We start from the raw sequence: 20736 nt of genomic DNA, 5'->3' as shown, positions 1-20736 counted from the left end.
ATACAGCAAAATCACAACGAGGACGACACTCTTCCTGAAAAGGCGCTTCATAAAGAGACACGCTGACAGTCATCAAAACCAGACAGTGTTAACAGCAGCATGTTTCAATAGAGCAGGGAGTCATGAGGGCAGTTCTGGATGGGGTATACAATGAGTAACATGATTCACACACACATACTGTTTATTTCCTGATACATTTTGTTTTCATTAGGCTCATTCACACCTAATGTTACTGTACAGCATTTTCAGACAGATGCAGTAACCTGTATTATAACTTTTGGCCTCGCTGCGCGATGCTCCTGCCCACTTCATTTACCACCGAACTGACACAGGTGACCAGGTAAAGAAAACCCACAACCACAGAGCTGATGCCCCTTAAAGTCTGGTGTACGTCTATGGATATCAACAAATATTAGCAGTGTGGTATTGAAACAGAATAGTGATTGTTAATTTTCTTGACCTGTTCAATGACTGGAAATTACATAAGTTCACACATGTTGTTGGAGCTAGGTTTATGTCAGCGTAGTAAAGGTAATATGTCTTTAAGAGGACAAGGGAGGTTTTTTGGTTTTCATAGTTTTATTTTCAGATATTATTGGTGTATTTCTTAAATTATTTACTGATTAACTGAGGCATTGGTCAATTTAGCCTCAGATTTAGATGCACAGTATGCATTCTTCATTTTGCCAGATTTATTCTCATGAAAGTAGGGCTTGTAAAGAGTGCTAACAATGCAAACAAAGTCTTGATGATGATATTTGGCATAATTTAACTAGGATTTACGTTGTGCACTGTTAGCACCATAAGTGTTGTACTGCAAATACGCCCTGGCCAACAAATCAAACTCCCAAGATGTAAAGGGACATGTTCGATCCAACAAAAATCACATCATCAATTTTATATTTCTTTGAGTGAAAATGAAAAGGGACAGTGACCACTCCACTTAAAATACACGAAGTTCAGCAAAGATGAAAATGAATGTATAGAGAGAGCAATTGATAATGTAAATTACAGTAGGGCAGTTCACTTGTTTCACATGCTATTGAGGTCATTGGCTTATTTGCCTTTTAATGATTTAACAGTAAATCCCGTGTTAAGACAAACACAGCTCAGTTACCACATCAAGTTTTCTTGGCAAAAATCCATTCATTCCAGAGAGATTTCATAACTTCAGCACCATTTCCTTTGTTCTGAAGTTCACAGTAGAGAAAAAAGGCCTATCACATGCCAGTACTTTTCCTTGCGTGACTGCATCCTGACAATTTATTATCAGACTATATCAAATGAATTAACATAAAGTCACTGCAGTACAGGTTTAACTATGTGCTACTTCTAGATAACAATTTGTCAAATGAAAATTTAAATGTGGTAGGGGTCCTGGGAGGAAAAGACCGTATTTTTTTTAACACCAGTGAAATGAGCAGAAAAAATGAAACAATACAAACTAATTGACTTCCCAGTGCTTTGAAAACCTTTCAGATTCAGTCAATTTAGCAAAACTTTCATGAAGTGCTCTGTGCATATTCAATTCAAAACAACACTCAGGAAAATCCTTTTTTTCTGGTAGCTCACTGATCTTCAGCTGAAACATTCCTTTTGTTCCAGTGCACTTTATTAGAGCACAGACTTCAGTGGGTGATTCTATATAGAGCCCATTAATTGGATAGATAGCACAGATGTATCTTGTGATTTGCCTGGGTTTTTAGCTGTTCATTGCTGGTAACCGAATTCCATGGATTTGGTGGTATGTAGGCTCCTTTCGTTGCATTGAAATGAAACTATAAACAGAACCAAATACTTACAGTGAGGCACCGTGTATGAAATGCACAAAATATTGAGGCAATCTGTCATGCACCATTACAGCATAATTTTCACCATTCAGTGTAACACACCTTTAAAAAAGATGTACATCTTTTTTTCAGGAAGAAACACAATTCAAATTAATTTCATTACACTTATGTCCCGGTCGTATTACATTCTCAGTCTTTGATTCCTGAGCATTGAGATGATATCTTACTGTAAAAAATGCAATATCACCTATCAACAAGGCCTATTATTACTATAGTCAGATTATCAGATAAATTTAATGATGATTTATTATTATTTTTTTTTATAATTGTATCTGTATACTCTTGTCCAGCAAATATGTGTGTGTACAGTAGGCCTATGTGCTGTAGTTTGGTAGCAAAGTGTATGTGCATGTAGGCAACATGAGGTTGTGAGGCTACATACCCTAACTGTACTGTTTTGCTATTATATTTGAGGATGAGTGTGAATGATAAAGTCATTTCTCCAATAAATTAATAGATTTCCAGCTCTGTCTGTGATTGTGCAAACATCATTCCACACCACCATGTCCTTTTTTCTTTATACCTGCAGAGTCCTTCCAACAGCTCACATAGTAAACAGTATGTCCTTATAGTTATATGATAACTGCCAAGATTTATTTCACCCCACTCTGGAGTGACAAGTCAGCAAAAGTAAAGTTTCCATTATTACTGCAAGGATTGTCTGGACCTCGTATACATAAGGCCATCTTGTCCATGGTCTATAACAGAGCTCCAGGAGAGTCTCTTAAAATAGATGCGTAAAATGTATTTGCTGTAATCCACTGACTGAACAGGAACATTCATTACAAGTGTATCCAGTGATTAAAAAAGGTACTCTGAAATAAGCAGTACCGTCCAGGAAGAGAATTCACATCAGTGGTGACAACAGGCTTTGGAGAAGTTCATGTAGCTTTCAGTAAATGTTACTGAAGCATCCTTGTTCAGTAAATTTGTCACCACAGAGGGTTCATCAGATTCTTGCAGTCAGTGACATATTATTTTTGCTGCTACCAATGCAGTCTTTTTTTCCTGGGCTTTTACTGCAGGCTTGTATATAGGAAAGTCCTTGCCTTGAATGCCAATGATCACATGACATTTAGATTGGCACATCCCTTTACAGTGCACTGGCAGCTAGAAACCATACTTTGAGCTACATTTTGTCTGCTGAGAATGAGGTATGAACTCACAGAGTGAGAGACACGTATGTGATTTCTGCACTGTTATACTCATATCGACCGCTCCATAGCTCCACACTGGCGCTCCTATGCATTGACTCTCGTCTATGGCCCCTCTTCTGCCACCTGTACCACAGAAAGGCCTTTTCACCTGAGGACCTCTCTGGACTACCTGGGGTCTCTTCTTCCACATGTTCCTCATATTCTTCATATACTATAATATCATCTGACTCCATGTGTGCTAGGTCATCTGGGGGTATGACTATAATATCTGGTGGTGATGAATCTACATTTGGTGGAAGAGGATCTAAGGCCGGATCCGTGTCTACTGCAACAGCATCGGGGGCTAGATCCATATCTGGTGGAAGATAATCTGGGGCTGGATCTGTGTCTACTGGAACAGCATGTGGGGCTGGACCCATATCTTGTGGAAGAGGATCTGAGGCTGGAGGTGGACCCATATCTGGTGGAAGAAGATCTGGGGCTGGATCTGTGTCTACTGGAACAGCATGTGGGGCTAGATCCATGTCTGGTGGAACAGGATCTGGGGACAGATCTATGTCTGGTGGACGAGGATCTGAGACCAGATCTGTTGCTGGTGGAAGAGGATCTGGGACTGGATCTGTGTCGGGTGGAGGAGAATCTGGGGATAGCTGTATGTCTGGTGGAAGAGGATCTGGGACTGGATCTGTGTCGGGTGGAGGAAAATCTGGGGAAAGATCTATGTCTGGTGGAAGAGGATCTAAGACTGGATTTGTGTCTGGTGGAAGAGGATCTGGGGGTAGGTCTACATCTTGTGGAAATGGATCTGGGACTGGACTTGTGGGTCCAAAGTCCATCTCCAGTGATGTATCTGGAGATACAGAACTAGGTGGGGATATTGTGACCATGACCTGTGGCAGTGGGACTTCGTGTAATTCCATGCTCTGAGGCATCAGAGCCAGTTGATTATCCAAAGCTAGATCTGAACTAAGGGATCCTGTTGACTCTGAAAGATATAACGGACTTAGGGGCATGGTAGGGTCACCAGCAGGTATGGGAGAACTTGGACTATCTGATAGGTACATGGGTGGGTCTAAATCCTCAGCATTAGATGGAGAGTCAACACTCACATCAAATGGTTCTGGTTCAGGGTCCATGAATACTGAGTCGAGATCATCTTGATCTAGGGAGGTCAGCATGACTAAGTCAAAGTGGACCAGATCAGCGTGATATATAGGGGTGGTATCAAGAGGTTCTGGAAGGGGTGGCCACTCTGAGTCTTGGGGCTCTGGTTCAGTGTTTAGCGGAGAGTCTACTGAACTGGCAAATGACGAGACTGATGTAATTTGCTCAGCAGGAGGGTCAGGAGGATAATCTGGAAAGGTTATAATGGGATCTGGATCACTGTCACATGGACTTAGTGGAGGTTCTGTGTCTGGGTATTCTGACACCACAATGGATGGACAATCAATGTCAGCCACTACATTACATGGTACAACAGTATCAAGATCGACTGAGGGTACATCACACGCTGAGAGTGGGCCTTGGTTAATTGGGTCAGTTGAAGATGCTGCAGATGAGTCTGATGGTTTGGGTTCTATATCTGTTGATTGTACAGGATCAGGATCTTCTAATCCTGAATATGGCAAGGACACAGTAGTAGGATCTTGAGACACTGGATCTGGCTTATTCACAGTGTTGGGATCAGGAGACTCTGAATCTGACATGATAACATCATCATGTTCCTCAGGTGGAGACACGGTAACTACAGGGACTGGATATGGTAGCAGTATCTTATCTCTTTTAATTAGTTCTGCATCTGGAGATTTCGTGTCATCAGTCTGAGGCAGTTCAGTATCAGATTGGGACTCATTATCTGGGTCTATATGTATTAGCTGTGCAGTGATTACCATTTCTTGTTCCACTGTCACTGTATCCTGGGGTATGTCAGGGGCTGTTTCTGATGGTGGCACTGTACCATGGGTGGTGGCTGGCTCATTAGTAGCCATGTCAGAGGAACTCACCATTTCATGGTCTGATAACTCTGTTTTTAGTTCTGGTTTAGCTACAGAGGGAACAAGAGTCATGTCAAATGGGTCCAGTTGTGTTCTAACAGTGCTTGTAAGGATTGGATCCAGAGAAAGTGGTATGGCACTCTCAACATACATTGACTGTGGACTGGCAAGAATGCTCGGGTCCATTGACAGCTGTTTCGGCAGACTACGCCGGGCCCCTTTCTTCTCCTCCTTCTCCTCTGGACAATTGACGGCTGCATCTGCAGTGCTTTGCCGGACGAGGACCTTGCTTCTGGCCTGGGTGCCCACAGATACTTTGGATACTTGGGGCTTCTTCTCTCTTGCTCCCCCAGCGCCTCTGTCTACTGTAGCGCTTCCAAGTCCTGCTGCCCCTGCCCCTGCCGCTGCCCCTGGCCCTGCACTCTCTCCGGCTCCTGCCATGGCTGCCGACCCTGTCCCAACGCCAACCCCTCCCCCTAAACCTACCCCAGGTCCAGCTGCCATGTGACCCCCTTGGGGAGACCACGTGTTGTAGTGCTGCGTGAAAGTGTTGAAGTTACTGTTGAAAGCACGGAGCTCTTTACAGAGGTCCCTCCTGAGATCGGCAAGCTCACGACGCATGGCCGAGACCTCCTCCTTCCACTGCATGCTGATAGCTGCAGCCAAGGTAGCCGACTCTTTGATACTGGCCTGGATGGCTTTTGGTGATGGCCGCTCAGGGGCACTAGATCTGGGAGATCTGAAGAGGCTTGGAGAGACGGGTGGTCCTGACAAAGGTTTTGCTGTAGCACCCATGCTATCTTGTTGGTAAAGTCTGTCTCTTCTGATGGGGCAGCCTAGATCATCATGGGCCAGAGGGGCTGTGTCAGCCAAGTCCTCATGTATACTGGTCTGGTCGGGTAAACAAGAGTCTTCCTGCATATAATTTCTGTCTGGAAGACAAATGTAAATATGTATCTGTAATATGGCCAAAGGTGTGAGCAGCTGGAGAGAATGTGCTTTTAATTGCCACAAAGCAGTAACATCAAGTCATGCACTGAATGCCATGAGTCAAAATAAGATAATAGCAGATATGTATAACAATTAGATGCCAACCTTATGATTATTGCCCCAATTTACTCATTTGTCTACTGCTCATAAATACTAAAGAGTTTTGAAACCATAATTTTATTTATCTGTAATATCATAGAACATTACAGTGTTGAATACTACTGTAAGACTGAGAAAGTGCTCCCATTTTGACTCATTTCCATTACTGTTACACTGCCTTCTCAACCTTAATTTGTAGCATGCATTCTTCACATCTTTTCAGTGCACAAAGCTGAAACTCCTCTCTCCCGGAACACATCACAGAGAATGGACAATATTTCTAAGAAATGAGGTGTAAGAACAGTCCTTGCAGCCTCTTCTGCTTTCAGGTAAAGAAATGTGTACTTTGTGCAATGAAAAGAGGCAAAGATGAGCAAAGCTTCAAGACCTTTTTTTTCATAAATCAGGAAGTATAGTATGAACCCTATTGAAAATGCGAGGTCCAGTTTGAACCAATTGATTCGAAGCACCAATTGCCCCTCGTTCAAAATAGTGGCAAAACCCAACAAAAATGCAAAGATATCGGAGTTGACTGAGAAAGCAGTGTAAGCAAACATTTACAGGTATGAGGAATTGATCATAAGCACATCTCCAGATGTCCACACCCCTAACCCTCCCTACTATAGTCCGACTGATATGAGTTCATGAATCTACTGTGGGAAGAGGTGGAATCCGCTCAGACTTCTTGTCCAGACACTTTGTCTTCTTTTCCTCCCACATTCTTCATCTGTACAAGGATGTATCATTTCCTCTGTGAATCCAGCAATCATGGGAATTGTTGAAACCATCAGCAGCTTACAATTTATAATCAAGGCTCAGTACCAGAAATAAATGCACGTGTCAGCTGAGTACGTTTAGATTTATTGCAGCAGTTTATGTATGTGTATATATGTGGCTAACCAAAGTGACAGTTCTGTTACTGATGTATTCATGTCAGCTTTATTATTCACTATCCAAGTTTGGACGCAATAGTGTACAGTTCTGTTATGGGATCTCTTTGTGTGTAGACAAGAGCTTTGTAATAAGACAAAGTAATTTGTATGAAGTGTGGACAAAGAGATTTCATAGTGTATGTATGAATGCATACGTTGCATAGGTAATTTCACCATTTCTCAGACCAGTTGGCAATAAAGCTGTGAGTACGTTCACAAGTCTCACCATGTGGCCTCCTAAAAATATCCAAAATGTAGCGGAAAAAGCAGCCATGTCCTTATTCTGACTTGAGTTTTATTTCAGTTAATTTCCATTTGTGATTTTCAATAGGGTTCATAGCTTTACTCTCTGATGCATCCAATGGATGAGCAGATGAAGCACTGTATCCAAAATACAGTAGGATGAACTGGCACAGCTCACAAGTGTTAGCTACAGTAATCATACCTCTGTCAAAAACAATGGAAACATACAGGAGTGATTCATGCAAAGATATGAAGCTGTTTGACAGCACAACCAGTTTGCACTAACTGTTCTCTGTTCATCATAACCACATGTCAATGCCAAGTGTAAGCTTGTGGTGTCAGTCTGTCACTTGTACTTAAGAAGCAAACAAAAATACCAACATCCAGGACATGTCACATGTTGTATTGTGCAAATGGATTTTATGTCTAGTTGTCCTTACCTGTGGTCGACCTGATGGTGGAGGTGACTGTTGAGGCTATGGGGGGGATGCAGTCATCGTCTTGGGAGTAGCCGGCCTGGATGGCTCGTAGGTAGCTGTGGCTCCGGGTTCGGAAGCAGCCGGGGAGGTCCAAAGCTTCCATGGCCTGGGACTCCACCTCACTGAACACAGACTCACAGACCGACTCAAACTGGCCATTTATTTCTGTCTCGCTCACCTGTGAGAAAGAAAAAAAATCCATCAGCATGTTTTTCCACTGTTAAACCAGTGAGGGTATTTCTCTGTTTACTTTGAGATATTTAATCGGTCAGTTTTAAAACTTGACATTTGTTCTCTGCCAGTGTTCCTTTGAATGAAAACAAGGCTTCCTGCTGAAATCAAATGGTGTGCACATTTTAAAATGCAAAACGCAGCAGGGATGTCAATGGAAAATGTGTTTTTATGATGTGAGTGGACAACCTGTTGCCTGGTTCCTTATTCTGCAGTAGCAGTAGATTGATGTTAATGGCGTCAGGGCCGCAGTCAGATAAGACAAGAACTATTTCTGTTTTCACTTTCAGATGAATATGATGTACTTTATAATGTCTATGTCTATGATACTGGCATGTTACAAATGGTTGTTTTCTGAATAGAAAGTTGTTTGATGATCGTCATTCCGTTCCCAGCATCACAGATAAACATCTTGTTCTGTTGGGATTTGGAATTAGTTGGAGTTTAGTTGACTCTGAACAAATCAATACACCTCTCTTTTAGGAGAGAGATGAATATCTCAACAACCTCTGTTGAAGTCCTTTAATTTAGACGGATAAACAATGTGCAGTGAACTGTTGCGTAAAATAAGTGTAGGTCAAATGCAGCCAGAAAAAAGGGTCTCTGAAAAGGAGATACCTATGATTAGAGCAGTTAGACTCTTTAACTGGGGTTTTAAAAATATATATATATCTGTTAGCTGAAATCAGTTTTATTAATTATTGCTTGCAAGGACCTCCTTCGTCCTTCTGCAGTCTGCGGTGTGGGATTAGAGACTTTTTCCTACCTGTAAGGAAGCAGACTCACCTGGCTCACTTGGCTAACACAGCTAGCCTGACTGAGGGTGCTGACAGCTCGCATATAGCTCTGGTTCCTGGAGCGAAACTTGGGCGAGTTGTAGTTGGCAGAGGGATCCAAGGCGATGCTTGGGTGCATGTCCCTGGTGGCTTGCAAGTGGTAGCTCTGACTGAACAGAGAGAGACACAGAGAAGCAGACAGGAAGTGGGACGACAGCCATGCTGATGATTTCTTAAGCAGTTAAATATAATTGATCTGATGATCAGGTACAGTTCAGCTGACTAGTGGCTACAGGTGTAACACAATCAGAAAAACAATCAAGTGCTATCAAGCGCAGTGCGCCTCCTCTGAGCTTGAGAGGGAGACGGGTTATGATAATGTGTCTCCCAAGAGACGAGCCTCACTCTTTCTGTGTCTCTCCCCAGCTACACTGATGTGTTGACCAGTGTCCTTAAAAAGGCAGTTCGATTACTCTGGTGCTGAAAAATCCAATCAATGCTTGAAAATGAGGGAAATGCAAATCAGGAGCTAGTTAGTGAGCAAGCACTTCAGAGAGGACCCCAGTGTCAGCCAGGTCAATTAAATGAGCTTTCCCAGCAGGGCAGAAACCTGCTGGAGAGACAACGAGTTTAAGGCACCAATGAAGGAATGTGCTTTAAGTAAAATAAAGAATGCTATGTGAGTGGCATTGGGAATACCAAAACGAGGTTCCCTCTGCCAGATGTATTTGTAATGGCAGGCAGGGATGAGTAAGCAGTTTCTGGGCTTTTTATAGAGATAAACGCTGGTGTTTGGCAGCGAGGAAAATGCCAGTGTGATTAAAAGTCCCCCAATCCATCTTGTCATGCTGTAGCAAGGCTGTGTGTATTTGCACAGCAAAAATCAACCTTCTCGACATCCAAAGACATCCCACAGCAGAAACACCCGGAGATTACTTCTGAATGGAGTGGTAAAAGTGAAGTCGCTGTTAATGGGAAGAAGTCCTATCTCTTAAATAATGTGGATAATCTCTCTAAACACACGATGTCACAACGCTGCTTTCATTTTTAATACAAGAAAGCGTTTTGCTGCCGTGCTGGTATAATGTGTAACAGGGAATCAAATCATATCTATATTGTGTTTAACAGTGCCTTATGCTTTGCCAGTACAAGCAGATTGCCCCAGGTGACCTCTCACTGACTGGTCTTGAGTGTTTGCTCTGTGAGGCGTCCATATTGAGTATGTCAGCAGGGCAGCCAGCCAGCTGGCTCCTACGTCTGACCACTGCAACATGGCAGCAACAGAGCGGTAAGGGGAGGGGAGGCACTGAGCCTGTATTCACCTTAAGTCTGCAGCAAAATTGGTGATGTAGTTACGCATGTCACTGTTGATTTTATCCAGGCGGTAAGAGCTGTGGGTAGAGAAGAAAACAGAGTTACTGAGTCCCACAAGTGGGAGTTGGATGGATGTGACGTCACTGGGTACAAGTCCAATGGAACTGGCTCTTTGTGGTTACTGTGGTATACGCTGAATGTTTGCTTGGGCTTTTTCACCAAAGTGCTGCAAACATTAGGGTGATACAATATGACCGACGTGGCCTTTGAGTGACAGTGAAAGTGGGTTACATTTAGGATGCAGGCAGGACTGCGCCTGATCGAAGCGAATGGAACACGTGCACATGCACAAGAGTGACGTGATGAGGAGTGTATTATGAGCTTCGTTGCACAGGAGGTGCACACACATACACACACATTGCCCACCAGCACCAACTAAAAACGATAACAAAGCACTTGATAATGAAAAGTTGCACAAGAAATATAGTTGCTCTACATCATAAACCACATATTCTTCTTCCCCCTGCGTGGGTAATTAGATTGGGTTAATTGAGCCAAATGAGAATTAAAAAAAAAAAAAAAAACTACCTAAAGTCCTTCTCTGAGCAATGAAATTAAGTGGAGCTTTTAGCTGACAAGATCAGATGGAGGTGCTCCGGCTAAGGCATAACTCAAGTACACTTAACTTATATCCATCCCTGTAGAGAGGCTGTTTTGAGAATGCCCCAGTCCTTTATCAAATCATACCACAGCAAATGTCCTCTAATTATCTATGGTAGCCTATAGGGGGCTATATTAAAATGATAAAATGTAAGCTTGAAAATGAACCTAATTCCACAATGGCATCATAAATTTCCACATCTGTACATGCTATCTTAGGAAATGTAACTCATATGGGTGTTCAATTGCAAGCTTACATTATTATTTAATATCGTCCTCTATAGGATTCCATAAATATTTCTGTTTGGTGTGAATACACTTCCATAGTTGGCCTATATTAAAGCTAGGGATGATGAGAATTCCTGTCTCACTTCCTGTCTTACTCTACAACTTTTGCTTTGACAGTTGGTGTTATGCGCCAATTTCTGAGGAGAGAGGTTCAGACTGAGGCATTTGATTGAAAATGAAATATTGTAGAGAAAAGAAAAAATAGGAATGATTCTGAGGTAATATAACCATTTAACTGCAGGAAGAGAAGAATTTTCAAAAAGGTTTAATTTGTTAAATAACAAGAAGACACACACACTAAGGTGAAATATGTGTGCTAGTTCAGAACCAGTACATTCATTGCATTTCTTTTTTGAACTGCAAAGCCCCATGGTGAACAACTTGATCTTCCCAATGGTTCCCAATGACAATAAAAACAAGAGGGATGAATCTCATCTGGCCAAGGAAGCCAAATTGTATATAATGATAGTGATGTTTTACAATTACTGTATCCACAGTCTCTTAGAATTATATACAACTTTTTCGTCTCAAGCTACAGAATTTCTGTTGAACACACAAGCAGTTGCAATGCTGTTGAATCAGATAAATAATGAGGCAGGGTGAAGGTGTTCAGTAAGAGCTTAACTATGCACGACACATCTCACACACTGAGCCCTGAATCAGTGGACACGAATTCTGCTTTGACCTTGGGATGTGAGAAATGCTCACACCCGATGCTGTTTGAATGAGTAATTACATTATGTCAAATCAAGATTATTGAATGCCTTACTAGTGTTAACTTTGATTAATTATAGCAACTCGAGGAGCTAATCATGGATGGGAGGCAAACAAATGTTATTATATTATAAACTGCCAGAAAAAGGTCTGATTGAACGGCTTGGGGCCTCCGTCATTTAAAGAGAGGTTAAGCTGCCAAAAAACTGATGTTGATGCTGCTGCTCTCTACATGACGTGTCGTTCCCAATTGACTCAGTGACTCATTATGCTAATGGCTAATAGTGAAATTTGCCACATGTCACTCAGTTCCCATCATCATTAATACATTCCTTAAACATCTTTGGCAGGCCCTTCTACAACACAGAAAAAAAGCCAATTCATATTCAATTTATCATTGCTGCTGGCTCTACAGGACATACAGGACCTGCGGGTGAAGCTGTAATCGAAGGGAGGGGCGGGGGGTTCGTGGGAGCGAATGGCTATTAATTAAAACAATCATTGACATCTAACTTTCCTTGGAGTGCACAGGCTGTTTCAGCCCAGTGAGCCTGTGACTGTGATGTATTCTTTATTGGAGAGATGAACAAAGAGGCGACCCTGTCAACCACGAGCACGCAAGAGGACTTGGAAAGTGGGGAAGACGTAGGGAGGTGACACAACCTGACAGCCTGTTCTCACTTTAACATGATTTGCTTCGGGGACTTGATGCTGTCAAATTTGTGTTTGGCCCATCTGAATGCCCCAGCGGGATGTTAAATTGCTACAAGTGCAGGGGAAATCCAACCTACGCCATGTCTGTCTTGAATCCAATCTAATTTTCGTCCCAACAAGCCCGATGGAGCATAATAGCATGAGAGCTCTTGTGTCAGGTGGCAATCGTGTCTGTGTTGACTCTTGTGTGTAGACTCAAAACACTACTTGATATGGATCATTGTGCTGTGGAGCCAACAGCCAAGAATAAAAACTGGAAATAGCCACATGTACGAACAAATGATAAGAGATTCAGACCCTATGGCAACAATCTGATACATGCACATTTATAATGGTACTGGACAGGACTACAATGTTAACTGTGAGTGTGTCCTAATTAAATCTTATTTAGATTTACAGGAAGTCAGGAATATCTCAGGTGATTTAAAATGTAAGTATGAACAACACAGGCTGTCTCACCAGCTTCCACAAACTCTGATCTCACTGCTGTTTGGTTTCATTCTTTGATAAAGGAACACTGACCGGCCACATTTGCAAACATGAAGGTACTCTTTCAAACATGCAGAATTATGGAGCTGTAGTTCAAAGTCACAGCTTGCAGCATTTTGAAGCTGCTCATGTTTTCAGCTTTCATATTATTATTATTATTATTATTATTATTATTATTATTATTATTATTATTATTATTATAACAAATGAAGCTCTGTGTACAGTAACATTTGCACATGACTTAACTGTGATACCAAACCAGGGGGAGTTTGATTTGGTAGGTGGGACCCTAAGATTGAGTATCACATGAGCAGTAGCTTGGTTACATTCAAGTGATTCTGCTCCTCTGCTCTTTTATTCATCAAACATAGAGCTGATCCTTGATGATAACCTGATGAATTTATTTATTTAAGGAAGAGATTTTTATGTGCTCCTGGAGAAGCAGGGTGGTACTTCCTCTGCAACAATGAAGTTAGAAGGTCTACCGCCTTGTGTGAGGAGCCTATCTCCTGTCTCCTGTGTGTGTGTGCATGTGTGTTTGTCTCCTCATTTGTCTCGCTCTCTATTTAAACACTCAGATCTATTTACTCATTAATCCAAGGTGCTGGAACACCATTTAGCCCGACTGATGCTGCTTACTGAGGCTGATACAGATTTGAAGGTATAAATATAATATGGTTTTATGTCTTTTTAATGAAAAACAGATAAAATAAACATGAGAGCCGTATTCATTCAAAATATATTCATCTGCACTATTGGACTGCAGTATGTATATTCTATTCTATTCACTATCTCTATACCCGCATTACTGTTGATATTCCTGGCCTTCTTGTACTCCTCTCTACATTTTCCTCTTGTAATCAATAAAATAAGATCCCATCTTATATTCCAAATCAGATTTTCCTTAAGAATTGGGAATTTACAGATGAAAAAGAAAGTGCCAGTGTTATGAGTTGTTCATAAAATGCCTTACACATCTTGTACTCTTCTACTTCTGAAGTGCACTTCAATACCAGGATATAAATTGGCTAAAACATTGATGAATGTGATGATGAAGTGTTTGGTTTGGTTTTGCACTGCACCAAACCAATCTCAAATCTTTGAAACTGCTCTCTCTATATGCATCTCCAGCTCAATCCATGAGGACAGACAGCACATTATGGCATTCTTTGAGTGGGTTCAGGACTCTTCAGTAATGACACCCTTGGGGACAATCCTGGTGTTTGAAATGAATGCAACAACAAACCCTCTCCTTCAGACTCAATAACAGTGCTGCTGCTGTCAATGGATTCTGAGACTGGCCACACAGCCTGATCCATGCTGGTCAATATCTTCCTTAGAGCAGAGCCCAGCAGAATATCGGTATAACCACTGAGAGAGCCATTATTCAGAGGGTCCTTGGAGTACAATAACTGCAACTGATAGGCCTTCCTGCTGTTGCATCCCCATAAATCATTCACTGTTTACAGCTATTCAAAATGGATAGTCAGGGTAAGCTTTGGAAGATGTCGAGAAAGGAGCATACTTCACCGTGGCATCCTCCTACATCATAATCTGAAAGAGTTAAGAGCTGCTAAAAAAGGCCAAACGACTGCATCTTCTGTGACAAATATCATTATCATCCTGCCTGATCACAATCCATAACGTTCGATTTATCATCATACACCCACTGGGATGAAACTCTGGCGTACTACAGTGCGTACGCAGAAACAGAAACTGTGTGACAGCAGAGAGTGGATCTGGATCCCTGCTGCCCTGCTTCTGTCTCCTGACATCCTGCAGAGACGCGTCGCACACGCTCTGCCACAGATGCTCATCATTAATTCTGTTTGTGTGTTTGCATGTACGAGTTTCCAGCGGGGTCAGGTTAACAGATGTGTATTGAATGAATCTGTGCCTCTGCTTAAAAAGTCATTCTTTGTGGTAGAGGAGGAGTTTAAAATCTCGACGGGCACGGGGTTGGCTTTGTGAGGTGTAAGAAATGAGAACGTGACAATAACGGTGAGGGAACGATCAGTGTATCAGTATCACTGTCTCTTACTTTGACTGTGATATTACATTCTGCAGCTATACTGTATGTGTGGTGTCATAGGCTGCACTCTGCACTGGAGGTCAGATACAAGGTCGTCTGTGCATAATGTCTACAATTTATTTGCCATTAGTTGCCTTTGGCAAATTAAGAGAAGAAGCTGCAGCAGGGCAGAGTCTTTCTGCAAACCAGCCTGAGTTAAGTGCCCTGTGTGGAGGAGAGATGAAACTGCCACAATGTGCCCTTTTGTTATGATAGACTGTGCATTACTTTCAAGTATTTGTTATGACTTGAGTATACATCTACACATGTAGGCCTACTTGTTTTTCCTCCCTCACAGCCCAAATATTTACCTAACATTTAATCTTAAGATATTAGGAAGTATCTGATGGGTGAATATTAATAATGTTCATACCAGTTTAGTGATTTAACAATAGAACAGGAATAGCTGATTAATAAGAATAGAACATTTGATTATAGTGTCACGATATCCTGAGCTGTACTATAAGCCATGTTGTATAACCTTTCTAGCATGATGCTAACTGGAGAAACAATCGGTCTGTTATCACTGGATTAAAGGGACAACGAGGAGTTTCTATTTGGTTATAAAAAAGTCTCACGTTAATGTGGATGAATCTACGATACCCACGCTTGTTAATGGGCCCATTTTCGATAAATATATTGTTTTGTCTCTATCGCTATTTTGTTATTATTAGTGGTGGTGGAAATGCTGGGCGAGCCGACCAGCGTTTCTTTACTTTCGGTTTTGTGGCAAGTCATGAGAATAACGCCGCCGAATCGTCGTTTATAGTCGGAACTACGACGGTATGTGATCGTCTTCCAACCTCTGACTTTAATTCTTGATGAATGAAAACATGAGTCCGTCTTGCGCCGGTCAAAGAATTATACGGTGCGCGCAGAGGCTCATAAATGTAGTGTGAAAACGCTTCGTTTTTCCAAAACTCCTCTGTGTCCCTTTAAAGGGAACTATGCTAGTCCGGTTGCTTTTCCGCTGTTTCGCTAACCCTCCTCCTGGCCATGTTTTCAACAATGCCGGCGAGAAAGCAATCACTAGAATGGTATAACAATCATGTTATATATCATATACCATGTTACGATGCATGTATATTTGTGTAGTCTTATCTGTCATCAACAAGAAATTACAGGTTACGGAGCACGTTTGTGTCGTGGTGCCACAGAGGCGAGAACTGGGACACCGGGATGGCGGCAATGATCTTGCAAAGCTGTTTTTCAACCAAGAGAGACAAGAATTACTATAAAGCTGTTCAATTAAGGTAAAAATGTAGCATAGTTAAACAAAAAAAATCCTGCATAGTTCCTCTTTAAACGGAATAAAACAGTTATGCAACCAAAAACTGCTTAAATATTTACGAGACTGAGGACGAGACAAGCAATGGCTGGTGCATGCCACTATAAATGTGCAATTTACGAGACACTCCGATGGGTGATATGAGAAGGTTGATAAATTATCTATATAGATGTTTAAAAAACAATCTCTAGGACATTGTCATGTCAGAGGACTGGGTTAGTTTCAGTCTGAAACTAATTGAGATCTGAGGTTGAGGTTGTTCCTGGAGTCACACAAGGCAAATTCCACTTAATTTTAGCTTTTAGTGAATGTTTTTGTGGCAGAACAAAATTACTTCCTTTCATCACCAATGTGCACACATTTTTCTTACTGATGGGAACTGATGATATAATTGGTCAGAAATAAAAGCAGGACCCACAAAATTTTTTAAAGCGCATTCCTCTTAAAGGAAACATGACTTCTAATTGCAAATGATTACCCGAAATCAGTTGTCTCTTATTCTGTGCATATTGAAAGATGCCATGGATTAAAAGGCTCTGCATGGGTTCATTCAAAGGGCAGAGTTAGCTCAAAAGTTTCTCAAAAAGAAATAAAAACTAAAGGGAAAAACTAATGAGACGATCCAGAAATGAAATGAGAGGGTGCAATCAGGTGTTCTGCTTTTTAAGTTTCCGCTTAAAGGTCTTTAATGGAAACCTCCACAGTGAACTCAGACCTTGACTGGTAAATGCGCTCAATATAGCTGACGAAGCAGAGCGAAAAGCAGATAAAAAGATTGTGCTTTGAAAGAACAAGTCTGGGGATATATATTTTTTTTTTCAAATTGTTATATTACTAAAATAGACAGGTGTAATTACTGTTTGCACATTCTGCTGCACACAAAGAGGAGCAGGACTCTTTGAAGGGGGAACGAAAGTGAATTTGCTTTCTCGTATTGCCACCTTAAAAAAAAAACGACTCTGGAAAAGATGAATCCGTCACACGCCATGAAATAATTTGGTGTCTGAAGAAGTATAACAATACAATTTAAGACCACAATAGGCAGTAAAATAAGACGCAACGTGAATGGTCCCACCTCAGGTTTCATAATTGAAAAATGAACTGTTTTTTTTTTTAATGACAAACTCTGAGGGATCTATCTATGTCTGTCTCTGCGTATGTAGCTGGTGTTCACTCAGTATGCCACGTCTAAATGGACTGCACTGGAAATGTATGCAACAAAGATGGAGGTAGGATGTGAGGTGCTGCAGAAGGTGAGCTGAAAACAGCATAAAACAGACAATTATCGGCACATGCAACACAGCATGAGAAGCAGAGTAGACGAGGGAATCCACCTCTGACCTCAAACAGCTTTAGCCTAACCTCTGCAGTGTATCATGGCTGTATCTCATTCTACTGTAATTGGCATTGGACATATAAATAGTAACAATAGTAGATCATTTGAATATTTATGTTGATAATAACACAACCCAGCAAATCCCTTTGGGGGCAATGCTGTTACTGAGCAGTCTCTCTGTAATAGCATTACTGCAGGTGAGTCTATATTACTCTTTTATGTGATCTGAGGACTCTATTATCTAATTTCATTCTAATCTAATGGATCTGTTAATGCAGTAATCATAGTAACTCTTCTTCTATCTCACCATAACATAATTTCTTGTGTTTATTTTCCTGTGACATTGTATTGGGCCTGTCTCATCCTGTAATCCTCTTATGAGCGTTTTCTTCCGCCGTTGAGTTACCAAAACAAAAGCTCTCGATTTCCTCAGCAATTAATAAGATGCATCCCAGAAGAACGCGCTGAACACTTTCTTACTGTTGAAGACACTGATATGAATACCCATGAAGGGATTTGAGCGAGCGCGGAGTTGAGCTATCAAGTGTTCGACACTGATGTAGCGGTGAGGCCATACAGCAAGAACACTGTCAACACCGCTCGAGGGAATGTAAATTAGCAAAGAAATAACAAGCACGGTTTTGCTGAGAACAGAAACAGATAAGACGAGAACAGTTGCACTGTTAAAAAACACAATCTTACAGCCGGAACAAAGGCATAAACATGTCTTAAAGATACACAAAACACCTTAGAGCGTTGAGATGCTTAGAATTTGAAACTTTTCATCTGTGGCACCCTCAGTGGTACTATCAAAATAAATGGGCTGCACAAATTTTAATTTGGATTTTTTAAAACACAAAACAAAACCCTAATGTTCTTGGATTAAAAAAAAAATCTTTCTGTGAAAACTGATGAATGTTTTTTTTTCTGGTTAATAAAAATAAAAATGTTCCCAGGATCAATGCAACAAAATCATGACACTGATGTGAAGTTTTTTGTCGCCTGTTTTCACAAAAGATTATCCTGGAAAAACAGTTTGTTAACCTATTCTTAAGTGATAAACAGGAAAAAAAAACTATTTAGATCTGACTAAGAAGATAGATTACTGTAATGAATTTTTCCTTGTTTGCCCTCTCTGAGCTTCCGTAACTGACAAATGATTTAATCACGCAATTATCTTGCACATGATTCATTAAATTTAAAAATTCATGACACAAAATAAGTTAAGCTGGTGTTAATTGTTCGTTTTGCACCATCTACACTGGGAGCAAAGTGAATGAGTAAACAAGCACATGCCAGAAAAAAAAGGGAAACCAGCAGTCTGGTGTGTTGTACCTCTGAGAGTCCAGCAGGTCCCTGGGTCTGATGATGGCCTTGACCAGGGCGTCAGGGCGCACCGACCTCTGAGGAGATGTCTTGGGGCTGGAGTCCGACTCTCCGCTCTCCTCATCCCCCATGGCTTTGACATAGCTGCTGCTCCGCATCCGACGACAAGGGATCTCGTCATCTTTCCCACCGCCGGGGTAACCCCCCCACTCATCCTGGGGCACCTGGGGGAACAGTGAGGGACAAGCATACTGGTTGGTTTGTTGATGTGTACACAACTTTCTGAAGTTTTGCGAAGCCATTTTTAGATACGATATAATTCCAACACAGATAATTACTTAAAAGTCCAGTGTGTAAAATGGGAGGAAAACCGTGACAGCCAGCGTTCAGATTCTAGATTGCACTGCTCACTTGCACTCACCCCTCATGTTGGACAAAAAAAAACGCCTATCTCTATAACACATTATAACCATACTTATAATGAGTTATAATGCAGTTATAGCACTGTATAACTATAGTTATAAACACTCATAAATGATCATAATGCTTTATAACAATAATAATAACACAATCATTTTATCATGACTTATAAGGTCAGGTATTATAATAGGTTATAACTGTTAGTAACTCACTGACAATGACCACACAGATAATGCATTATTAATATAGTTATAATGTGTTATAATTGGCTTATAAACATATATAACTATCATTATAAACACTCATTCATTATCATAAGGCTTTATAACAATAAGCACAAGACATCATAGAGCATTTTATAATTGCTTATAAGGTCTTAGTATTATAATAGAGTTATAATGCTCTATAATGTGTTATGCTTATTGCTATAAAGTCTTATGTGAGTGTTTATAATGATAGTTATACACGTTTATAAGCCAATTATAACACATTATAACTATATTTATAGTGCATTATAAATGTGGGCATTGTCAGCCAGTTACTAACAATTATAACGCATTATAATACCTGACCTTATAAGTCATGATAAAATGCTTTATAGTGTGTTATGATTATTGTTATAAAGCATTATGATCATTTATGAGTGTTTATAACTATAGTTATACAGTGTTATAACTGCATTATACCTCATTATAAGTATGGTTATAATGTGTTATAGAGATAGGCGTCAAGTAAAGTGTTACCAAACTTTTTTACCCGACTGGGAGTATTTCAGGAGCATGAAGCGATGAGGTGAAGATCCAAACCATTTTACGATGTCTGCTGTTTCCTACTCCTACTGGTTTATTCATGAACGCCAAACTCACGAAACACGCTCTCTGACAGGCTGGATTTTCCGTACGGGCTGACGTACAAACATGGCGGCGCAAGATGGCAACACTCTCTAAAGTGAGACCCTTGCTATATGTATATATAAAAGAATAATTATAAGGCTACGAAAACCAGACAAATTTGATTTTATAGCGATTATACACTTACACAAATATATTAATGGGTAGTATTCAGTTTTTGCCAATAAAGCTTGGCAAATATAACACACTGGACCTTTAATTTGAGCTCCATCCGTCAGTTTAGCCACTAAATGTTGTGAACCTTTTTCTGAAAAACACTAAAACATCCTGTAGAGCTGAGGTAAACGGTAGAGTCAGGTGATACTGTGTTGCTATAGCACTGTGGGTAAAGACGATGACAGTACATCTTGAGAGTACATTATATCCCCACCTCTGCATTGCTACGGCACATTGGCCATGCAGTTTTAAGGATTATGAAAGTGCTGTGATTTTTCTTAACTCCTCAAAGACCGTG

The 20736-nt window shown here is 40.9% G+C and overlaps 1 protein-coding gene across 7 annotated transcripts in view; it reads right to left on the bottom strand.

Annotated features, from left to right (window-relative positions):
* The window catches only part of dlgap2a (discs, large (Drosophila) homolog-associated protein 2a), a 162805-nt gene that overhangs the window by 18130 nt on the left and 123939 nt on the right, over window positions 1–20736 (bottom strand). For 3 of the 7 annotated variants that reach the window (XM_085766845.1, XM_085766847.1, XM_085766846.1), the window contains 5 exons: window positions 18961–19175; window positions 10074–10142; window positions 8762–8921; window positions 7706–7922; window positions 944–5933 (listed from right to left, as the gene is read on the bottom strand). In XM_085766845.1, the coding sequence (XP_085622971.1) occupies window positions 3013–5933; window positions 7706–7922; window positions 8762–8921; window positions 10074–10142; window positions 18961–19175 (3582 nt within the window). In that variant the 3' untranslated portion in view covers window positions 944–3012. Of the gene's footprint in view, window positions 1–943; window positions 5934–7705; window positions 7923–8761; window positions 8922–10073; window positions 10143–18960; window positions 19176–20736 lie in introns of those variants that run through there. The other 4 variants (XM_085766848.1, XM_085766849.1, XM_085766852.1 and 1 more) reach the window with 2 other exon arrangements.

Source organism: Trachurus japonicus, chromosome 22 (assembly GCF_045865225.1).
Source record: "Trachurus japonicus isolate A0001 chromosome 22, Traja_1.0".
Classification (NCBI taxonomy): Eukaryota; Metazoa; Chordata; class Actinopteri; order Carangiformes; family Carangidae; genus Trachurus; species Trachurus japonicus.
Note: the sequence above shows the minus strand (reverse complement) of the source record. Positions and strands in the feature narration are given on the sequence as shown.